This window comes from Sinocyclocheilus rhinocerous, unplaced genomic scaffold (genome assembly GCF_001515625.1).
Source record: "Sinocyclocheilus rhinocerous isolate Xijiao unplaced genomic scaffold, SAMN03320098_v1.1 scaffold387, whole genome shotgun sequence".
In the NCBI taxonomy this organism is placed as follows: Eukaryota; Metazoa; Chordata; class Actinopteri; order Cypriniformes; family Cyprinidae; genus Sinocyclocheilus; species Sinocyclocheilus rhinocerous.
The window spans coordinates 1,806,967-1,829,508 of record NW_015651557.1 but is presented as its reverse complement, the minus strand read 5'-3'; the positions used below and the strand labels follow the sequence as shown (position 1 = coordinate 1,829,508).

At 35.4% G+C, this 22,542-nt stretch overlaps 2 protein-coding genes across 2 annotated transcripts in view; both read left to right on the top strand.

The window, feature by feature from the left end:
* Nucleotides 1–5,893: 5,893 nt before the first annotated feature.
* LOC107713189 (prenylcysteine oxidase-like) lies at nucleotides 5,894–10,981 on the top strand. Its single transcript, XM_016518624.1, is given in 7 exon segments — nucleotides 5,894–6,075; nucleotides 6,111–6,222; nucleotides 6,314–6,520; nucleotides 6,710–6,794; nucleotides 6,796–7,067; nucleotides 7,395–7,535; nucleotides 9,770–10,981. Coding segments are annotated over 6 exon segments (1,461 nt in total). The 5' UTR covers nucleotides 5,894–6,075; nucleotides 6,111–6,128; the 3' UTR covers nucleotides 10,432–10,981.
* A 6,555-nt stretch (nucleotides 10,982–17,536) lies between these two features.
* Nucleotides 17,537–22,542, top strand: part of LOC107713188 (CREB3 regulatory factor-like) — a 19,000-nt gene continuing 13,994 nt past the window's right edge. Inside the window, exon 1 of the mRNA XM_016518623.1 lies at nucleotides 17,537–17,655. The gene's annotated coding sequence lies outside the window, so the exon portion shown is untranslated. The remainder of the gene's footprint in view (nucleotides 17,656–22,542) is intronic.

Sequence of the window (22,542 nt, the reverse complement as noted above, 5' to 3'; positions counted from 1 at the left end):
ATGGTAAAAAATAACTTGGAAGTCAACAGCTACCATCAATCTTTTTGTTACCAACATTCTTCAAAATATCTTCTACTTTTTTTTTTCTTTTTTTTTTCAATAGCAGAAAGAAACTCATACAAGTTTGGGTCTACTTGAGGGTGAGTAAATGATGAAAAAAAAATTTTTTTTTGGGTGAACTGTCCCTTTAACTTGATGGAGGCAGGTCTGAATGCGAGTTTGTAGTTGATTATAGGAAAGGGGCAGATTAAAGCAGAGAAATCCAATATATCAGCAGAGAGAAATCTATGATTTTGAATAATAGTTACAAGGTTAAAAAAAAGAAAAAAGAAAGAAAGAAACTTGAATGAATCATTCACAGCATGCATTTACAATAGAAAAGGGATTACTAAGCATATTGACATCATTTACAAGAACGCTGTAAACAACTAGAGACACTGAAGTTTTTTTTAGTAGTTCATTTTTAAATGTACTATTTTTATTAAATATCTCTCTTTTTTTTTTTTTACTATTTAATCATAAATACATTATTTTTAGTCCTGTCAGGCCATCCTTGAAGATACTAATTTGGAGATTTTATTTTAAGGATGCCAAGAAGTGAGTGTGATTTAACAACTGGCCATCAGATAAGAGTATTTTAGTAATAACGATGTTTGAAAGAACAATGACCTTATTGAAATTTTCACTTATACCGAATAACATAAACACAAGAAATGTAAAATTACAATAAAAATGCATATCACACTGATATACTTTTTTTAAATTTATTTCCACAACACTTCACAACAAAAGTTAAGCAATAGAAAACTAATATTTAATATAACTGTATATACAGTAAATGTGCTGCAAAATTTTTGTAATTAAATCATTTAGATTTTTATCACAAGAAAAACACAATTTAATGCTATCGTTCTGACTTGACATCAGCAGAGTATAAAAATATACAATAGTGTATTTTCACCAAACAAGTTCTTCACTTACAAGTGTGGACACTTGAATGTCATAAATAAATAATCATATAACACTATAGCAATAGTTTTCTATCAAATTCGAGATAGAATCCACTTAAGCAACATTTATACATGCTTAATACAAAGGTAGCTGATTAATAATTCAGACTAACTAGTACATTGTGACTAAAAACAGCAGTCATCTCTAATCTGAAAGAAGAGGACTGTTTTAAAAAAATATGCATAATAAACTGCATCAGTACCTTCCAGTTCAGTAGCAGGTGTTTTGGTTCAGGTCGTAGGTCAGAGCAGATGCTGTGAGCATCCAAACTTAAGAACTGAACTCCGTGGGCTGAATATACAACAGACACCCTTGGAATTCAGTTCTCAAAGCCAAGAGCTCCATTCAAATCTACTGTGAATGCATCAAGCAGGTGATTTTATTTGACCTAAGCAAAATGTAAATGTAACTTAATGGTACAATGCCAATAAAAAATCACCTAGATCATTTCTCATATGTGATAAGATTAGTGTTATTTAAAATGTGTCACACAACTACTTTGTCTCTGGTGTAGCGGGATTTTTGGTTTCCTCGTTCCTCATCATGATTCCAGCAATTCTGTGTTTGTTCAAGAACATTTTCTTTCAGATGCATCCTACTAGTATTTGTCAAGTTCAGTTCAACTTCCTTGCAAGAATCCAATAAAACTAAGATCCCTATGATAAAGTATCGTTTAAATAATGTTTACAGTTGATTGAATTTTAATTACGTTTGTTTAGATAATTCATGCTGACTTTTATTTCTTTTATTTCTCGTGCGCGAATGTTATCATTACAGTTTCTCAAAAGAATTTCTACCGCAAACAAATGTTGTAATATGATTTACATAATTTTTACTGACTTGTCGTCTTTTCTTAAAGTGGCACACAAGAATTCTCAGTTTCAAAAAACAGTTAAATCCAGTTTAACAATGTAAAAAGTTTGGGCTCTGTAAGATTTTTGAATGTTTTTGAGGATAAAGAACAGCTTTTTATTTTAAATAGTAATCTTTTGTAACATGATAATAGTCTTTACTGTAACTTTTCTGATTAATTAATGCATCAAAATAACATCAATAGTATACACATACAATCAGTTGACTTCTTTCAAAACTAAATCTTGCTGACCCTAAACTTTTGAACTGTACACTCTAAAAAATGCTGGGTTGTTTCAACCCAACTTTGGGTCAAATATGGACTAACCCAACCATTGGGTTAAATTTTTACATTAAATTTTTAACCCAAAAGTTGGGTTAGTCCATATTTGACCCAAAGTTGGGTTGAAACAACCCAGCATTTTTTAGAGTGTAGTATGTATAAAACTATTGAAAAAATACCTCACAAATTGCTTCAAATGTCACTAAATTATGCGTTTTACTTCAACATTTATTGGACATACACTCTAAAAAATGCTGGGTTGTTTCAACCATGTAAAAATGTAACCCAACGGTTGGGTTAGTCCATATTTGACCCAAAGTTGGGTTGAAACAACCCAGCATTTTTTAGAGTGTAGTATGTATAAAACTATTGAAAAAATACCTCACAAATTGCTTCAAATGTCACTAAATTATGCGTTTTACTTCAACATTTATTGGACATACACTCTAAAAAATGCTGGGTTGTTTCAACCCAACTTTGGGTCAAATATGGACTAACCCAACTGTTGGGTTAAATTTTTTAATTAAATATTTTAACCCAAAAATTGGGTTAGTCCATATTTGACCCAAAGTTGGGTTGAAACAACCCAGCATTTTTTAGAGTGCAAAAGAACTGGCATCATAAATTATACATTTGTAAAATTCCTCCAAAAAAGCATCTTAAGTGCATGAAATGCAACCATAATACCTTTGCCAGGAAATAACTCGTGACACTTTTTTTTTTTTTTTTACATCTTCAACTCCATTAACTTCTTCAACCCACATGCGCATCTGTCATTCATCTGCTTTTTATCACTCACCTCTTTTAACCAACCTTCAGTTTTCCCCTCTTTTCTCGACAGGTCCACATCATCTGTTGTTGGTGAGTCATTTCGGTACCAGTACCAGATTGAGGATGCTGAATCATGTCTCTCATGCACCTGCAGAGAATGATAAGACACATGCAGAAAGCTCTTCTGCCGCCTACTCACGCAGTGCATCCCTATATAAACCGATCGATTAGCGCTCTCATTTGCATGGGCGTTTGTTCCACACTACACACATAGTCATGGGAAAGTCCCACTGCTATCCATCTTGCTCAAAGTGCAAAGATAGCCATAATTGCACAACACGCAGCCCATGATAATATAGACCCACGTCACACCACCAACAGCACATGCTGGTGCAATCATGTTTCATGGATAAAGGTTGATCGAATAACATTAATTTTCCATCAGTAGCCTGTTATTGCAGACTAGGCTACGTGTAAGCGACGTTGGTGTTGAGAAAACCCCAACCGCCAGAGCAGGAGGAAATGTTGGTTAAGTATTTAATGCACCATTTCCGCTCTGTAAAGTCCGTGGGTTGAGACGGGGAAATCCTAACCCTGTTCGGTTTGCCAATCAAGAGTGCGAGATCTCGTCTTTGCTAACCGTCATATGGCTGTTATTAGACAAACTTTTTTTCACTTTCCTTATACATACGAGAGTCTTTTTCGGCCCAGTTTCCAAGGGTACCAAAACAATGCCAAATATCAGACCTCCTGCTCTGGAGATCGTTCTGGTTTTCGTGCTTTAACGCATTTCCTTGCCCGTATACGAGAATGCTCTGTGCATTGTGTTTCCTTCAGTTTATTTTTCAACAATAACTAATGAATTCTAAAAGCATTTCCATTGAAAGTAGGCCGAACGTTTAAAGTGTTTCTTTACCGTTACAACAGCGCAACATGACTGTAAACGTCAGAAATCATTTTGCACATCCTGGAATGTCCTGTAATGACTTTTCTTTAGTTGTTTTTTATCGTGTGTTATGACATCAGCCATCATGATTTTTCGGTGTGCTTGCATATCATGTCAGTGGCCCCATCTTGCGCCACAGAGTTTTCTCTATCGTCACATGACAGAGGAAGTGAGTCAGATTATCACAGGCTCCAGATGACCTGAAGTCACAGGCCACTCATGATGAGAAGACGGCGTATAAATAAACGCTGCCCTTTAAAAGTGCACACGTGTCAAATCCAACATAAACACTAATGAGGATTAATAGCACAGTTCAGGATGTATAAACTGCCTTGATAGTGTTCACAATATTCCTGAACAAAAGATAAAAAAAACGGTATATATATACAGTGGGTACGGAAAGTATTCAGACCCCCTTAAATTTTTCACTCTTTGTTATATTGCAGCCATTTGCTCTAGGACATTGCTATACTCTTGCTAATATGTTTAGAGAGGTTTTTAATGAGTTACTATGTGGTTGCTACTTGCTAAGATGTTCTGGGTGGTTGCTAGGGCGTTTCTATACAATTGCTAAGGAAACATATTCTTTTGGGCTGTCCCAGTTTTAATGCAAGTAGAAAGCTCTTTTATGAAGTTAGTTCACTTAAGGACTTATTTAGTAAGATTTTGCCTGAAAAGGTATTAGAATTTTTATCATATGTTAATTAAAAAAATCTTGTATAATATTACTTGCTGTGTTTGTTTGTTTGCTTGGTTTTTATTGTATTTATGTGATATTTGTATTTTTGTAATTGAGTTTTTGCCATTAAAATAGCCTAAGATGCTGATATGGCATTACATAAAATTATACTACACTACTAAAATTAATTTAGGAGGCCTTAATGCAGGCATTCACTACTAGTGACCAAACAAGATGACAAATACAAACACTGGTCTATGGGAGACCTCCAAAATAATGCCTTTTTCAGTCATTTATTTGGAATATATACACACATATATCATATATATATATATATATATATATATATATATATATATATATATATATATATATATGCATATATATATAGAGAGAGAGAGAGTTATATACATATATATATATATAATTGTATTGTAATCTATTCAAACTCTACAGGGTATGGCCACATCAATATTTCCTGGACATGTATCAAGTCTGTTCCTGGCACCGGTCATTGTGATTTTCTATGAAAATCCCTTTTAATCTTGAGCATAATCTTTGTTTGGGAAATCAGCAGGAAAAAACATAGCCTCTAAGAAACCAGGTGGCTAAAAGGGAATTTCTATTTGACCCAGAATTAACTAACAACTAACAGTTCCGTTGATGGCCATCTAACTGGAACACTTTGTTTAACCTTTAAAAAAATGTCAAACAAACAAACGAATAAATAAATTTCATATAATTTATTGAAATAATACATTTCTCTGTTCATTTATTTAATTTCATTATTTAACATTTTTATATTTTTAATGTGTCCTTTTATTTATATTAATTGAACCTAATTTAATTTAATTGTTTAATAAAATTAATTGTTTTAATTTTCAGTTTAGTTCTCATTTTAAGACATTTTACATACAAGTAATTTATTTATTTATTGGTGACTATGCTAATTTTTAAAAAGCATAGCCTAATTTAAGTTAGGTCAATTTTTTATTTCACACACAAATGTCCTACTGTCCATATTACTTGAGTCAGGAGAGCGGCCAGCCCCCTTTTAGCCATACGAAAACGCTCTCTATCTGTCAGTCATAATGCTTATTTTAAAATGTCTTGTGTTTTAAATATAGGTCGTGTGATTGATGGCAAGTCGCCGAAATCGCTTTTAACTTTCAATAAAAATGACACCTGACCAGTCGTTTTGAAGAAACCCGTTCCATCATCAGGCTTCATCGTATCCCGGAAGAAAGAACGTTTCTCCTATTCCGATTGGTCGAGGATAAGTTTCTACTGCTCTGATTGGCCAGAAGAGGGTCTCTTTTGCTCTGATTGGTGAAAGCGTGCGCATGCAAGATCATGCGCTCTTGTTGTCGTACAGTAGCCGAATAGCAAGCAAATATGAATGCAAATAGCTTTTACTCTTCTGTCGAAGCGAACTTGATCTAAATCATCAGATATTTTGCGTTTTTTTGTCAGTATCACAGTCGCCAAGAGTTGAGGAGAACTGCACAAAGGCTCCTGCATCCGTTTAGCCTGAATGCGCGGGCATCCTCTGTTCATTGAAGGAGTTTATTTTCTTATAAACAAACATGAATCAGTATCTATTTGTTCTTCTTTCTTTTGTGCATGTATTGGCGGATCCGGATTTTGCAAAACTTGATGGTGCCCCGCCTTCTAAAATAGGTAGGCCAAATGTACATGATATGAATTATTCTGCAATAAAAGGCACTGTAAAGAAAAGACCCCATAATACAGTCTGATGTCGTGTTTGCAGCTGTTGTTGGAGCTGGTATCGGAGGAACCGCTACAGCTCACTTCCTTAGGCAACATTTCGGACCGGAAGTGAGAATTGATGTATTCGAGAAAGGGTCTGTCGGGGGTCGTCTGGCTACAGTCACTGTGAACCACCAAGACTACGAGTCCGGTGGATCCATCATTCATTCCCTCAACCTGCACATGCAAGACTTTGTCCAGCAACTGGGTTAGCTGCATTCATTCGTATTGCTAAAATGTATAATTTAGTCATTATTGACTGAATTAATGCTAGGTATGAGCAGTAGTCTTGGCAGAGACTTATTATATTTCTCATATTTACAGTAAGGGGGTTTGTTTTCAAATCTTTCTGTTTTCTTCAGTACTTTTTGCTGTCTCTCATGTTACCCGTCCACAGGGCTGAAGTACCGAAAGAGTGTGGCTGGGAAAACAGCAGTGTTCAATGGAGGCGAGTTTATTTTGGAGGAGACGGATTGGTACCTGTTGGGTTTTAGCAACATCATATGACCCCTTTAACACATTCTGCTGTCCGTTTTCTGCCAGAATCTATAAATACCAGGCCCATGGCTATGCCTTCAGTTCAGTTGAAGAGCTGCTGCACTCTCTTGGGGGTTCAGGATTTATCAACATGACCCGCCGCTCGCTTTCCGAGTCTCTGTTAGAGTTGGGCGTCTCCCAGCGCTTCATTGATGAAGTCATAGCCCCCATCATGAGGGTCAACTACGGCCAGAACATCAGCATCCCTGCGTTTGTTGGTATGCACAGCACATCCTTTATAAGTTATTAGAATGATACACTGAATTTTTTTATAATAAAAAAAATAAAATAAAACTCAATGTTTTGTTGATTGGTTTCAATTCATGTGTTTTGGACAGTTTTATTTAAAACGAAAAAAAAAGAATCACGTTTTCATGATTTGACACCTTTATTTATCTTATGAGGCTACAAGGATAAGAGAAAGTTCAGAATGATCCTGAAACAAAGTACATAGTATAATACTCATAAATTCATCTGGCCATTTTAGTTGTCTTCTCACCACCCAGTTTCATGTCTGTTCTGAGTCGTCTGCTTCTCTTTGACAGGTGCTGTGTCTCTAGCTGGGGCACAGGCCAATCTCTGGGCTGTGGAGGGAGGAAACAAGCTGGTTTGCTCGGGACTGCTTAAACTAGCAAAAGCTAATCTCATCCAAAGTCCAGTTACAAACATTACCCTCCGATCAACAGGTATTCTACGTAACCATCAGTTAAAAAATACAAGCACTGTGAAAACCAAGTTGAACTGTGTTCATCTGGACCTCTAAATGGCTGTATCTAACAAATCTTAGTAGTCACAGCATGTCACTTTGTCCCAATGGTCTCTGTCGCTTATGGGTCACTGACAAATACTGTAAAAGTGTCCAGCTGTAAAGAAAACGAAAAATCTTTGAAAAGAATTGTTCACCCAAAAATGATTGTTTGCTGAAAATGCCATCCTAGATGTAGACAGGTTTGTTTCTTCATCGGCACAGATTTGGAGAAATGTAGCATTCCATCACTTGCTCACCAATGGATCCTCTGCAGTGAATGGGTGCCGTCAGAATGAGAGTCCAAACAGCTGATAAAAACATCACGATAATCCACAAGAAATACACATGACTCCAGTCCATCGGTTTACATCTTGTGAAGAGAAAAGCTGCATGTTTGTAAGAAACTAATTCATCAAGATGTTTTTTTTTTTTTACTTCAGACTGTTGCCTGTGGCTAAAATATGACTCCTCTATCCATATTGTTGCTTTCCCCAGTCAAAAAGTTGTCTTGTCTGAATCAAGACAGAAATATGCACAGATCAAGCAAGTGAAAACAAATACATCTGTGGTTTTTATGTGAGAAGACGAAGGGATGGACTAAGTTAAAAAGATAAAATGCTCTAATGATGGATTTTCTTTCACTTCACAAGATGTTAACTAATGGACTGGAGTGGTGTGGATTATTGTTATGTTTTTATCCGCTGTTTGGTCTCTCATTCTGACGGCACCCATTCACTGCAGAGCATCCATTGGTGAGTAAGTGATGTGATGCTACATTTCTCCCAATCCGATGAAGAAAGAATGGATGGTCTTTACAGCACATTTTAATTTTTGGGTGAACTATTCCGTTAAGAATCTAACTTAAAGGGGTCATATGATGCGATTTCAAGTTTTCCTTTCTCTTTGGAGTGTTACAAGCTGATTGTGCATAGATAAGATCCCTGAAGTTGCAAAGACTAAAGTCTCAAAACCAAAGAGATATTCCAAATACACAAAATAATGATCTTTAAAAAAGCATCATATGACCCCTTTAAAATGTATATGCTACATTCTTAGAAATGTACTCTGTGTTCATGTTGGATTCAAATGGTTTTGATGTTTTAATGCACCAAGAGCTTGTAACACTTCAAAGAGAAAGGAAAACTTGAAATCGCATCATATGACCCCTTTAATAATCATCAAGAAGAAATGTATATGTTGTTTTCTTTAGACCTGGAATATGTGTAAGCGTCAACATATTTTCTAATATATTTATATATCACTAATTCATTAATTCATAAATATCATTTTGATATTTTATAACCGTATATAATTTCCTTGTTTTTTTTTTTATCAACATGAAATAGAATCAGTTGTATCACACTAAAACTTTGACATTGTTCCATAAATACCAAACGACCCCAAAAATATCAAAATTTATTTTGATTTAGAAATTAAACCATGTTTATCATAGGAGATATTGTGACATTATTTTAATGTGTATTTGAATACATTTGTCACTGAACAATGCTGCCATGCTGGTGATCTTATGGATTGATATTAGGGCTGGGCGATATGACCTAAAATCAAAACCTTGATTAATTGAACACTTTACCTCGATTATGATTATTGAACGATTATTTTATTTTTATTTAATTATTATTATTTTTTTACCCTCATAGTGCATTAAAGGTTTGTATTGTAAATATAATCAACTATTAAAGGTGGGATTTTTTTTCTAATGAAAGAGTGCATCATTTTTTGCAAACAAATAAATATTGCCATGTCAAAAGTAGAAATTAATCAGAATCTCTTGCAAACAAAATCCATTTTAAATATCATATCATGTGAAAAGTAGAGAAATAACTTGTATCTCTTGTAAATGAATATTCGTTTAAATAATGCCATGTGAAAAGTAGAACTCACATGTGAGATGCTGCAAAAGACACAAGTGCAACGGTCACGTCCGTATAGCGCCTACTGCGGTAGTATGTTTTTAAGGGGAAAGTATTAATAAGATTAAAAAAATCAAAATAACCGACACAGGAAAATTATGTCAGTCAGAGGTTCTGAATTTTGGTTTTGATTCATTTTCAATTAATCGTCCACCCCTATTGATATAGTAATATACTTCACACTTATGTTATAAAAAAAAAAGCAGAATGAACAATTTACCTTTTTTTTTTTCCTCAGGAGATTACCACCAATATGAGCTCACCTACGACTCTCAAAATGAAAAGTCATCAGAGCTCTATGACATTGTAGTAGTAGCGATGCCTCTCCAGCAAAACATCAACTCGGGCATCTCATTCCAGGGCTTTGAGCCACAACTTCCAGAAATAGCGGGCTCCTATCACCAAACTGTGGCCTCCATCATCCACGGCTACCTAAACTGCTCTTACTTCGGTTTCCCCGACCCAAAGCTCTTCCCATTTTCCAGCATCCTGACCACAGACACTCCCGGACTTTTCTTCAACAGCGCCGCCAGCATCTGTCCGGTCAGCATAACCTCCGGCTTCCGCCGAAAGCAGCCTCAAGAGGCCGGAGTCTACAAGGTCTTTTCCCCAAAACCTCTGGAGAAGAGCGAGCTGAAGACACTTTTTAAGTCCTACTACTCGGTGCAGGTCACAGATTGGTTGGCGTACCCTCACTACGGAAGCACCCAGGGCTTGCCACCGGTGGTGCTGCACGAAAACTTGTACTTCCTGAATGGAATCGAATGGGCTGGGAGTGCGATGGAGATGAGCTCGGTGGCAGCTAAGAATATAGCACTGTTGGCCTACCACCGCTGGAATAGACAGCTGGAAATGATTGACCAGAAGGACCTCATGCACAAAGTGAAGACAGAATTGTGACACAGCCTGTATGTCACAGTATGTCATTATAAAGACACTGTGAAGTATGATAAGAGGAATTATACTTGTCAAACCTGTTAGAGACTAAGCAACAGCATGCTTTCGATTCAGCACAACGCGGCTTATGTTTTAGTTTTCCTTTTTTGATGCAAGATGCAAAAAAGGTTGCATGTCTGCTTGTCTGCCAGATGTTTGGTGAAGGCGAACAGCAGTGTGGTCTCAGGCTAAACGCGCGATCTGTATCAGGTGGCGGTAATGCGTGGGACGTTTTCTCCATTACTGACCAGCTTGATGCTTCTGTGAGCTCACTTGTCATGAGCTAATGTGATGAGGTGAAAACGTTGTGTGGAAAGACGTGAGAGTAATTCTCCATTTGTTTAGGATTGTTTTTTATGTTTGCTGAAGAAGTCTTATAGTTTCACGATTCCAATTGATCTTGTGTTTGTGTAATGTCACTAGGCAAGGAAAAGTATTAGCAGGATTTTTAGCTTTGGAATCTAATTATTTATTATGATGGCTTGACTTTCACATTTCAATAAATAATGGCTTATGGTCATCTCTGAATAAGAATTCTGAATTCTGCTCCAAATCTGGTATTTCTACACAATTTTAATTGAGTGGTCCTGAAAATTTTTCTTCTTATATATATATATATATATATATTAGTTGTACGATATTTTTGTTTTTCAAAGAAGCCTCTTAAGCTCACCATGGCTACATTTATATAAAATATTAAAAAAGTAATATTTTTAATTCTATTTTCTATACCATCTCACACACTCTTGTTTTCTACTATAATTTAAAATATCATTTATTCCTATAATGGCAAAGCTGAGTTTTCAGCATCATTACTCCAGTCTTCAGTGTCACACGATCCTTCAGAAATCATCATGCTGATTTGCTGCTCAAGAAACATTTTCAATTATTACCACGGGATGCATGATATTGGATTTTTGCTGATATCCGATATGCCGATAATTTTCAACTCATTTTGGCTGATGCCGATACCGATATTTTAAATTTTGTTTCGTTTTTAACAAGAACTTATTTGTTAGAATTAAATAAACAATAATTAAAGTTCTTTTATAATGACAGTACACTGAAGGTTTGAAAATAACTATAAATAAAATATATATTAATCACTGCATTTTTTTTTTTTCCAGAAAGATGCAGTGGTAACCTTAACATTTTATTTTAAGTGAATCTAATCATCATTCAGGCAAAACTTTGCTTCAAGAATGAGCCACAATGCTGACCTGATCTAATTGCACAGTTGACTTGATCTCATGGCTAGCACACCCTGAGCACATGTGAGGTAATGTATTCATCTTATCGGCAAGACATATCAGCATAATTTTTCATATCGGGCCGACGCCGATATTTACATTTAAAGCCATTATCGGCCGATTCCGATATTGGTCCGATAATATCGTACATCCCTATGTAATATCAGTGTTGAAAACAGTTGTGCTGCTCAATATTCTTGTTGAAACAGTGATATCGGTTTTTTTCCAGATTCTTTGATAGATAAAAAGTTCAGAGGAACAACATTTAAAAAAAACGTAAAGGTGTAACAATGTGTAACATTTTTACTGTCACTTTTTTGATCAATTTAATGCATCATTGCTGAATAAAAGCACTGATTTTCTTTAAAGCAACCAAGAAAAGAAACAAAAACAAACTGTATAACCTTTTAAATGTTAGTTATTATATTTTTAAACTAAAGTGTATATTCTTTTCCTTGAGAATGGACCAGAAATATGGTTGATACATCTAAATTTTTGTTCATGCTCTATAGCTTAAGGCATTGTTACAATGCAAGCATTCCATAAGCATTCCTGTTTGTAAAATTATTCAATATATTAGGCAATGTGGATCATTATAAAATACTTCATTCAAATGATTTTATACATACATTATATATATATATATATGTATGTATGTATATAATCATATATATTCAGATTTTACATTTATAGGGGAGTTATACATTTGATTTCATTGTTCGTAAAGTTCTTCAGTTTGTGTGCCTCAAAACTTTGATCAAATATTCCATAGTGTATTTATCTGCTACAGATCAGTAGTAATTCTAAACAAAAAACTATTATGAAAAAAAAAAACATGAAACATACTGCTAATGTCAGAAATAACAGAAGAGGGCGCTGTTACAAGAAATGAAGATTTCCCTTCTTTCTGGTCTCTCTGCTTTAAGCTTGTGGAAAACAAAGGCCTTGTGTGTTAAAACGCTGTGAGAAACTACAGAGATTCTCTGGAACGTTAACAATTTAAGTGTTGTCTGCAGATATGGGTTTTGAGCAATGCTTCACTGAATTCAGATGCCACAGTGCGCCTATTATTAGTCAAAGAAATGGGTTTATGGTGTTAATAACCTACATTTATGTTGCAAAATGCATGTAAATTGTGTCTGAATGGGTTTTAATATGCATAACGTCACATACCAACCACCCACAGCACACAATCAGGATGCGGTTTTCTATCTTTAATACTAATCTTAAATACTCTAATATTCACAGTGCACTGATTTAGATAGCCAAGCATCAAACTTATAGTGCAAGTGTGCATTGCCAACTCTGACAGCTGAGCGAATTAGAGAACAGTCCATCTAGCACACGCGGATCCAGGAAACAGCATAGACAAACAGAAAAGCCTTTTTTCCTCTTCAATTGTTTGCTGAATCTATTTACATAGTAACCCGCTCATAAATATTGAGCCCATTTCAGAAGCATATTGCTTGTGACTGTGCTATTGTGACCACAGAGCTCTTGAGAATAGCTTTAACCAGTGTAGTTTCAGGCCTTTGGTAAACTGAGGCCATGAAAAACTTATGGTTATTGCAGGAGTAAGTTTGGAAAATCCAAATCTATCCATCCTTTCTCCAAACCACTGATCCTCTTTAGGGTCTACACCTAAAGATATATACACATACACTACATATATACTACATATATATATACACACATACTGTATATGCTGATTATGCAGTTTTTAAATATAGTATTTATTTATTCATTCATTCATTCATTTTGGATTTTAGGGTGAAATATGAACTGGATGTTTTTGTAAGATTCACCATAAAACATTTATCTTTCTTATTAAAAATGCTGATTTGGTGCTCAGTTATTACCAATTATTAATAATTCGTATTATCAATGTTGGAAACTTTTTTTGCTGCTTAATAATTTAGTGGAAACTGTGAGTGGTAGAAGACTCTGGAACTTTCCATAGCATGTAAAGTCATTTCCGTTTACACCTGCATGTTTATTGAGTTATCATTTGGAAATATGTGCTCTCTCTGTGAATGACTAAAAAACCCTGAAGGACAGTTTTTTGTTTATGCACTGAAACGCAATACTAATCACATTGTACATCTTGTCCTTTCATTTTTGTTTGTGTACAGTGTGTTACCATGACGAAGTGGGCCATTCATTCTCTCAGAATCCCAAAGAATGCAGAGTTTGGCAAATGACGTTTTGCAGCTTAGTTTCAACCCATGCTCATTTTGGACCTCAAAGAAAGTTCTGCGATTTAAAGTGTTTTCATAGTATATTCATTTCAGTAGATCCAGGTCCAGGATAATATGATTCCTCATTTTATGACCCCTTGAAGACTCTAAGACTTTCAGAACAACTGTGGGAAAACACAGAATATAGATGAGGTTTTTAACATCCAGGAACTAGAGATCTTTGCAATGTCACACCACACTTCCACATTCCCATTTCAACTCGGCTCTGAATGTTGAGAATTCCTCTGTGCTCTGAGCCGTAATGATGGAGTAAGCTTTTTCCACAGTGACGTTCAAAGGAATGCCGCAACAGGAACCAAATTTAAGTGATGACCAAAAAAAAAGTTTGAGAGTGCATTTGGATTTATTCTGACATCACTGTTCTTGTTCTTTCACAGCTGGCCCAGTTGATCCCCTTATTTGGAGCGGCACTAAGCAACAGAACCATTTCATACCTGCAGATCATTACACTAGAAGTACAAAACCACCTTGTAGAGACATGGAATACTATCAGTATGCAGCAACAGCTTAGATTTGCATCGCTTAACGAGAGAGACTTGCACTTTTCACAACATTTAAAGGGGGCATAACACACAGTTTCACTCAATCTCATGTTAATCTTGAGTACCTATAGAGTAGTACTGCATCCTTCATATCTCCAAAAAGTCTTTAGTTTTATCATATTTACAAAAGAAAGATACAGCTTTACGATTCTCTCCGGAAAAAAGCCGAGCTCCTGGAGGCGTGCCGTGGGCGGAGCTAAAGAGTGACGAGCGCTTGAGCTCCGACTGCCAACAAAACAGAGATTTGATGCGGTTTCACTTACCGTCTGCAGTTCTGAATCATGACCGGGATCTTTTATAGCTGGGACCGCTCCATCTTTCAGTATTAAACGATGTGCAAATCCAGCGTCGAACTGGGCCTTGTTTATAAAACGTTCATCAAACAAACACACTGGTGAAACTCCGTTGCTGCCCCGGAAAAAAAAACTTCTTCCCGAGCAAGTCCCGTGCAGCGCTGCCGCCGGATGAAGCGCGTTGATGGGCGCGATCTCGCTCTAGCTCTCGCTCTGGTCGATGCGTGCGCGGGCGCGTTCTTCCGTGAGAAATGCCCATAGTACCCCCCCCCCCCTTTAAAGGATACGTGACATTAAATTCATCTTATCCTGTTTCTTTTGACCAGTAGATTACACTAGCAGCAAGCACTCAAACAACACAAAACCTCTTTCATCTTCTTGTAAGTTTAAATTTTGTTTCCTTATAGGAGTAATAGATGCTATTATTTAGTAAAAGGCTTGGCGTGCAGCCCGGGGCCTTGGGAAGATTCCTGCTGACGGACCCAAGGCCATGCACAAGCAAACACAGGCCCTTCCCTCTGATGGAATCTCAAACACATTATATACTAAAGCTACTGAAATTTAGAATTTGCCTTTAAATGAACATATTATGGATTATGTAATGTATATGGATATGTAATGCGAGTAGTGAATGTTAAAGGGATAGTTCACGCAAAAATGAAAATTTGATGTTTATCTGCTTACCCCCAGGGCATCCAAGATGTAGGTGATCCCCTCAATATTCTTCGATGAATAGAAAGTTAAAAACAGGATTTATTTGAAATATAATCTTTTGTGGTATTCTAAATGTCTTTAATGTACATTTAATACATTCTTACTTTATTTCCTTAACTTAATTAACCCAAAGCTTTGAATGATATATCATAGTTTTCACAAAAATATTAAGCAGCACAACTGTTTTCTACATTAATAATAAGAAATATTTGTTGAGCAGCATATCTGAATGATTTCTGAAGGATCATGTGACACTGAAGTCTGGAGTAATGATGCTGAAAATTCAGCTTTGCTTCTGGGGGTAAGCAGATAAACATCACATTTTCATTTTTGGGTGAACTATCCCTTTAACAAAGACATGTTTCATTATTTGCAAACTTAATACGTTAATTTCTATTTAAGGCATAAAATGAATTATCAGCCTAATTTTGTCTATGTTGCAACAATACACACTGTATACTACCAATAAAAGTCTGGAATAATTAGGATTTTTTTATGTTTTTGAAAGAAGTCTGTTATGCTCACCACAGCTCCATTTATTTGATCAAAAATACAGTAAAAGCAGTAATATTGTGAACGGTGAAAATGTTTTTGCTGCTTAATGATTTTGTGGAAACTGTGATAATTTTTTCCCCTCAATATTCTTCGATGAATAGAAAGTTAAAAACAGGATTTATTTGAAATATAATCTTTTGTGGTATTCTAAATGTCTTTAATGTACATTTAATACATTCTTACTTTATTTCCTTAACTTAATTAACCCAAAGCTTTGAATGATATATCATAGTTTTCACAAAAATATTAAGCAGCACAACTGTTTTCTACATTAATAATAAGAAATATTTGTTGAGCAGCATATCTGAATGATTTCTGAAGGATCATGTGACACTGAAGTCTGGAGTAATGATGCTGAAAATTCAGCTTTGCTTTAGAAATATTACATTTAAAATATATTCAAATGGAAAACTCTTTTAAGTTCTTTTAAATTGTAATACTATATTTTACATTATTACTGTATCAAATAAATGCAGCCTCTGTGAGCATATAAATATATTCAAATATGAATTATTACAAACTTGGGGTCAGTAGTGTAAAAAAAAAAAGACTAAATGAACAGAACATTGATTTGTGAAATATTATTTGTATTGTGCCATACATGTAAAACCAATGGAGGTTGCTGTAACTATTTGTTTTGCATTTGAACTTTAAAATACAGTATATAACTTTAATGAAAGTCATTCAATCCGCTTATTTATTATATTTGTTGTATCTGCATTTCTAAGAGGAAAATGGATGGATATTTAGCTTTATTTATTAAAATTAATACCTGCATGGGGAAATAATATTAACCAAAATCAAAATGATATTTGAGCTTTCATCAATAAAAGAGGGGTTTAACCATTTCAGCGATATTGACATCATCAGCTGTGATCCATAAATGCTGTGCCACCACAGAGGCTTGGGATAAAACTTGGTGCACTTTTGAAACCATCTATTTTTTTAAAAATTAATTTCACACTCTGCTTTTGTGATTAATGGAATATTGTTAGTTTATTGGTTGTTATTGAGAGGGATCAATAAAAAAGACAATGAATCAGCATGTTTCAGCAAGCTAACACAGATATCAAGATTAGAAAAAAGTATTTCTTACTCTCCGAATCAGTCACAAAATGCAATTATGTATGCTTGCGCCAAGATAAATACTAATAATATTAATTGAAAAAAAAAAATACTGAGAAAAAAACAAAGCTAGCACTAATTTATTAAAAAAGCATTTAAGATCACGAGAAAGGCATTATATTAATTACATCATATTATGAATACATTTATGATATAATTTAATATAGTTTTATATTGCAGGAAAATTGTACACACAGGTCAGCCCAAGGTATTTAAATAGCTTGTTTTGGGTCGAGAACGAACGCTCGTCTTGATTGGCCAGTGGGAAAGCACGTGACAAGGCAGTCACGCGCTTTCCAGGAACCCGTCAGGAAGAAGATAAACAAAACAAAACAAAACAAACCAGAGAGGACGACGGCGTGGATTGAGAAGAAATGACATGAAGTTTTCCTAAAGACGGATAAAATTGGAATTACAACCTTTTTTGTACTAGTATATGGGTAGTTTAAAGGTGAGTCATCTTTCTGACTATGACAACGCTGTGAAGTGTGTGAGGATAGTTGTTTAAGGATGATAAAAACACTGTCTCTTGGAGTTAGCTCTCTGGCTAACTTTCGCTAGCAGAGGGGAGGGACACGGAGGCCATAGTGTGAATGCAGCGCTCTAGTTCCTCTTTAAACCCTGACCTGTTCTCGCCTGTTTCCTTCGCTGATACAGCGATATGCTGAGTGTTTTTGCAGCTTGAGGTGCCCGTTTGTCCTTTTAGATCAATATATTTTTTTCCCCGTGGTTGCTTAGCTGGCCAGTCATTGGTGCTGAGTAAGGGCATGAGATGTTGCTTGTTAGCTTTCAATTACTCGAGAACTTCTAGAACATTGCTTGGTCCCCATCACTGCACCTTTTGGAGATCTCCTCCAGTTGACACACCCAGGTCCTTTATTAACAAGCTGATGATATAAATCAAGTGTATTAAGTATAGCTTCTCAGAATCGAAAACTATTGTTCTAAGAGAAACTATCCTTTTTTTACTGGACATAAATTATTAGGCTGGATATCGTTGGTTTTTATGAAACCCCCGGATGAACTTGGAAAGCCTAGTCATGAATTTACAGCATTCAGCGACGTTTCAGACCATTGTTTGAAAGTTGTGTATATCTGCTTATCAGAAATATGTTACACTAAGGTGATCTGATTACATATATGAGGTGATCAGTGATTTGTAAACTTTTTTTCTTTGTATTCACAGATGATTTGACGATGCCTTACTAGAATTAACCCCACTAAGTCTGTAAGGGTACACGCCCCCATCAGCTCGATGCAAAGTGAAATGGAAACACGATAGTCTCTGCGGTACCTAGACAGCCTTTGGCACATAGATAACTGTCCGAAACGATTTTAAACCGTTTTGATTGTGCATCAAAAGAAGCTCGAAAGCTTTAAAACGCAATTTGTTATCCGTTTGAACGAGTCGTTTTATCGCGAAATGATGTTCATTTGCCAGCTGCGTTGTAAAAACTTCAAAATGTAGTGTTTGTGTGTAAACTAAAAGTTTATGAGGAGATGATGTTTTGCATTCCATCTGTTTACGTAACATGAGGGAGGCCTGCAATATTGTTTGTTGCTTGTCAACTCAACCAAGCGCTACGATTGTGCTTGATTGACATCGAGTAGGTGCAATCGTTTGGTTGCGGAGGCGGGCTATAAATGTGCATGCAGCCAATCAGAAGACGCCATTACGTGGGCGTTGGCCCAGAATCGCGACGGGTTAGGTTGACGCTATTTGTTTTTGAAGGGGGCAATGGTGAGTTCAGGGTCTTGTGAAGTGTTAGTAGGTCCGAATATAATATGATATTGGCCATAACGCGCAAATTACGCTAAGCGTTTAAGTGCCATTCATTTTATTTGTTTCATGCGGATGTGTCTAATCGGCGAGGTCTCAGAAGTGTAGAAATGTGAGCTGTTTAGTAGGTCATTCTGTCTTCATGTAAACATTGCGGGGGTGGTCATCTATTCTATAGGACAGATGGCATTACATCTGCAAGGTTATATTTGCAGTTTATTATTACAAACGCATGTGAAGTCTGATGAATAGACAACAAAGTGAGCAATTTTGAGTGACAAACAGGGTTTGGTTGGGACTTCATTCAGAGGCCTGTGCTGATAGTAGATGCACATGTATTATGGCTGGATTTTACTTTCCTTGTCATGAAATATTAAAGTGCTAAAAGTCGAACAGTCAACTCTGAAATGCAGCCTGTATTTTGCTTCTTTTGTAAAGGTTCATCCTAATTTGAATAAGTGAGCAATTATGTGTTTTACCCAGCCTTGAACCTCTCAGATGCCTAATTTTTTTTACTTTTATTTATTAATTATCACCCTCATATTTTTTTTTTTTTTAAACCTGTATGCTGTTTTTGCTTTGGAACATAAAAGAAAAAAATATTTCCATACAACAAGGGTTCATAATGTCTGTATTAGAGATCAACCAGTAGAGTATATTGCTGATACCGATTAAACAGATAAAAAAAAAAAAAATCAATAACATGAAAATTAAAAATTGAATTAAAGCTTTTCAGTTGATGAAAATAGTACTGAACTTTATTAGAAAATTAGTGATATATAATAATTACACGAGAAATAATTAAAATAAATAAAAATAGTTAAGCTTCATTACTACTGACTGCTTTATTATTTTGAAATATATAAATAATGTAGAAAAACGGGAGTGAGAAAAAAAGGATAGAAATAAAATCAACTTAATTTCTCAATTTTCAAACGGCCCTGTATACGTTACATATCCACATCCCCACACGTTTAAAATGTATATATTTTACTTTACTCTTATGTTTCTTTTGCTCACAACTATTTCATAAAATTAATTTAGTAAGAACAGAGAAATGTTTGGAAAAATATCAAACCAAGAAACGGGCTATTCCTTCACATTCATTGCACTTTTTAGGCAGTATTTGCACAGTGTTTTCTGAAACAAGTGATCAGATGATCAAAAGCAATTTCAGCATTTTTCACATTAACATAGTTGATATTAACATGTTGCCATAAACTCCATGTTGAGTCCGTTACCTGTAACATTTACTTCGAGAAAGCCATTCAATGCACAAAGTTTGTTCATTAGTCAACCAAAAAAATAATAAAGCAAGGAGCATTTCGCTTAAAATATGTACCATTTCAGTTGTTTTTCAAAGTGCTTCAGTCGTCCTTGAGTGTAAGACTGAGAGCCAGGCGTTTGCTTCTGTGTAAGGAGTGCTGTTGCCATCTCAGCGAGCAGAGACTTCTGACATTTGCAGAGTAAGAAGGCTGGACTGCAAAATGCAAGCTTGTTTGTAATTAACTCAGACTGTCCTTTTAAGGTGCAGACAGACCTTGGAGCTAATAAGACATGTCTAAACTTCAGTCTAAGTTAAATATGAATTGTAATAAGCTCTAGACTGTCTCTTGTCATACTTCCTGTGTATTAGCCACAGTGTTTCTATAGCTTTAGCGCAAAGGCCGCCAATTTGATCACAGCACGCCTACGCTTAAGATTCTTCAGCTTGTGCATAGCAAAGCGGCGGCCTGTAAGTGCACACTTGAAAAAACTAGTATGGCAAAGTTAAGCTTTAGTTTTATGAACATGCAAAACTTTTATATGGACAAAATCTGAATATTGCAGATAAAATATACTTTATTTTTAATATTGATTACTTTCATTTAAAACCTCTTTGGCAGTTTCAAACATTTCACGACTACTCCCGTGTTCTGTTTAGTACAACTACTGCATTTCTGCTAAAAGCATTCAGTGCACCTTACCTTACATGTATTATTCGACTTTTTATGATTTTCAGTTAATGTGATTTATCTCAAATGTGTGTGCATGACGCAGAAGAATAAACCTTATTGGTTTTTGCACATAATGCACAGTGTTCTGTTTTACCATGTTTAATGTGCTGTATGTGCATTGATCAATGTTTATATGAGAAGAAAAGAAATGAAATCTGTTCATCATATAAAGCGATCATGGATTAAATTAAACGGCTCGATTCGTATTGATTACTTTCAATGGATGAAAGATTCCAAAGATAAAAAAAGTTTTATGGCTACATTTTTGGGTAAAAATGTAAAGGTGATTTTCTTCATATTTTCTTCAATGTGTTAGATCAGTGGTTCCCAGCTGGTTAGAAAAGCAAAATAAATTAACTTTTTAAATGGGAGGAGAAAGTGTTGCCTGTGTCTTTCAATAAAAGTCAGTCAAATTATTAATCTCTTGCTTGGTAGAAACTAGACAAATTAGGCAAATACCGAACAGGTTGCGTGACGTGCACTTGTCTTCCTAAAAGACAGGAACATGGCAAATTAAAGAACAAACCGGACTACATTAAATACAGGTTCACTTGCAGTGAGGGAAAATATGGTTTGTGCTGACCGCAATGTGGTTGCCAAGAGCATCCAACCAACTGAATTCAAGAGGCATTTATAAACCAAAGCTTTTAAAATGTTTTTTTTAATAATATTGCTAAATGATCAATTATACTAGTGCATTTCAGAATTTTATTGCAATGACATTATTTGTTTATAAACAATGATTTAGTGTTGGAGCATTGCTGTATTTGAAGTGTAGTTGTTTCACTCAAGGAGCACTGGTAATACACTCTTTACTAGTCTACTTTGACCCACAGTGATGTGTCCTATGCTTTGTTTGAACTGTATGTTTACAAGCCACTGTGTTTGGCTTTTCAGGAACTAGGCGACCGCAGTAGATTGTAAACATACTTGACCGGAAACAAGTGACCCACATTATTTTAAATTGGAAGTATGTCACGACACTTAGTGCAATTAATCCCTCAAAAGTAGAGATCCACCGATTGCAATTTTCTTGGCCGATTCCGATTTCCGATTTTTTGTTAGTGTGATCTGCCGATACCGATTTTTGCCGATTTCCGATTTTCTTTCTAAGAACTATAATTGACAGCATATACAAACAAAAATCTACTTTTCTTCAACGCAAAGTTTTATTTTCATTAAAAAAAACAAGTAAAAAGTAATTAATAAAATAAGAACAAATACAAAAATTGCAAACAACAGCACAAATAAATGCAATAGAATAAAGAGAGCTATGAAACTAAGTTTTTCAGGTTAAGTAAGTTTTTATTCAGGTAAGAAATACTACAGAAATTAAAGCAATATACTGTTACACAACATGCGTTCTCTTTCTCAACTATTTAACGTTCCAAAATTGACTGTGTTTAACTGGATACTCGCCAAGACGGGCATTTTGACATAATTTTGTATGTATTTGACCGTTGTAGTGCAGTTAGCCACTCATTTTGGTCTTTGTGGCTCACAAGCTGTTTGAGACTGAGCGCGGCTTGTGCGCTCCACTAATATAGATCAGTGATGGTGC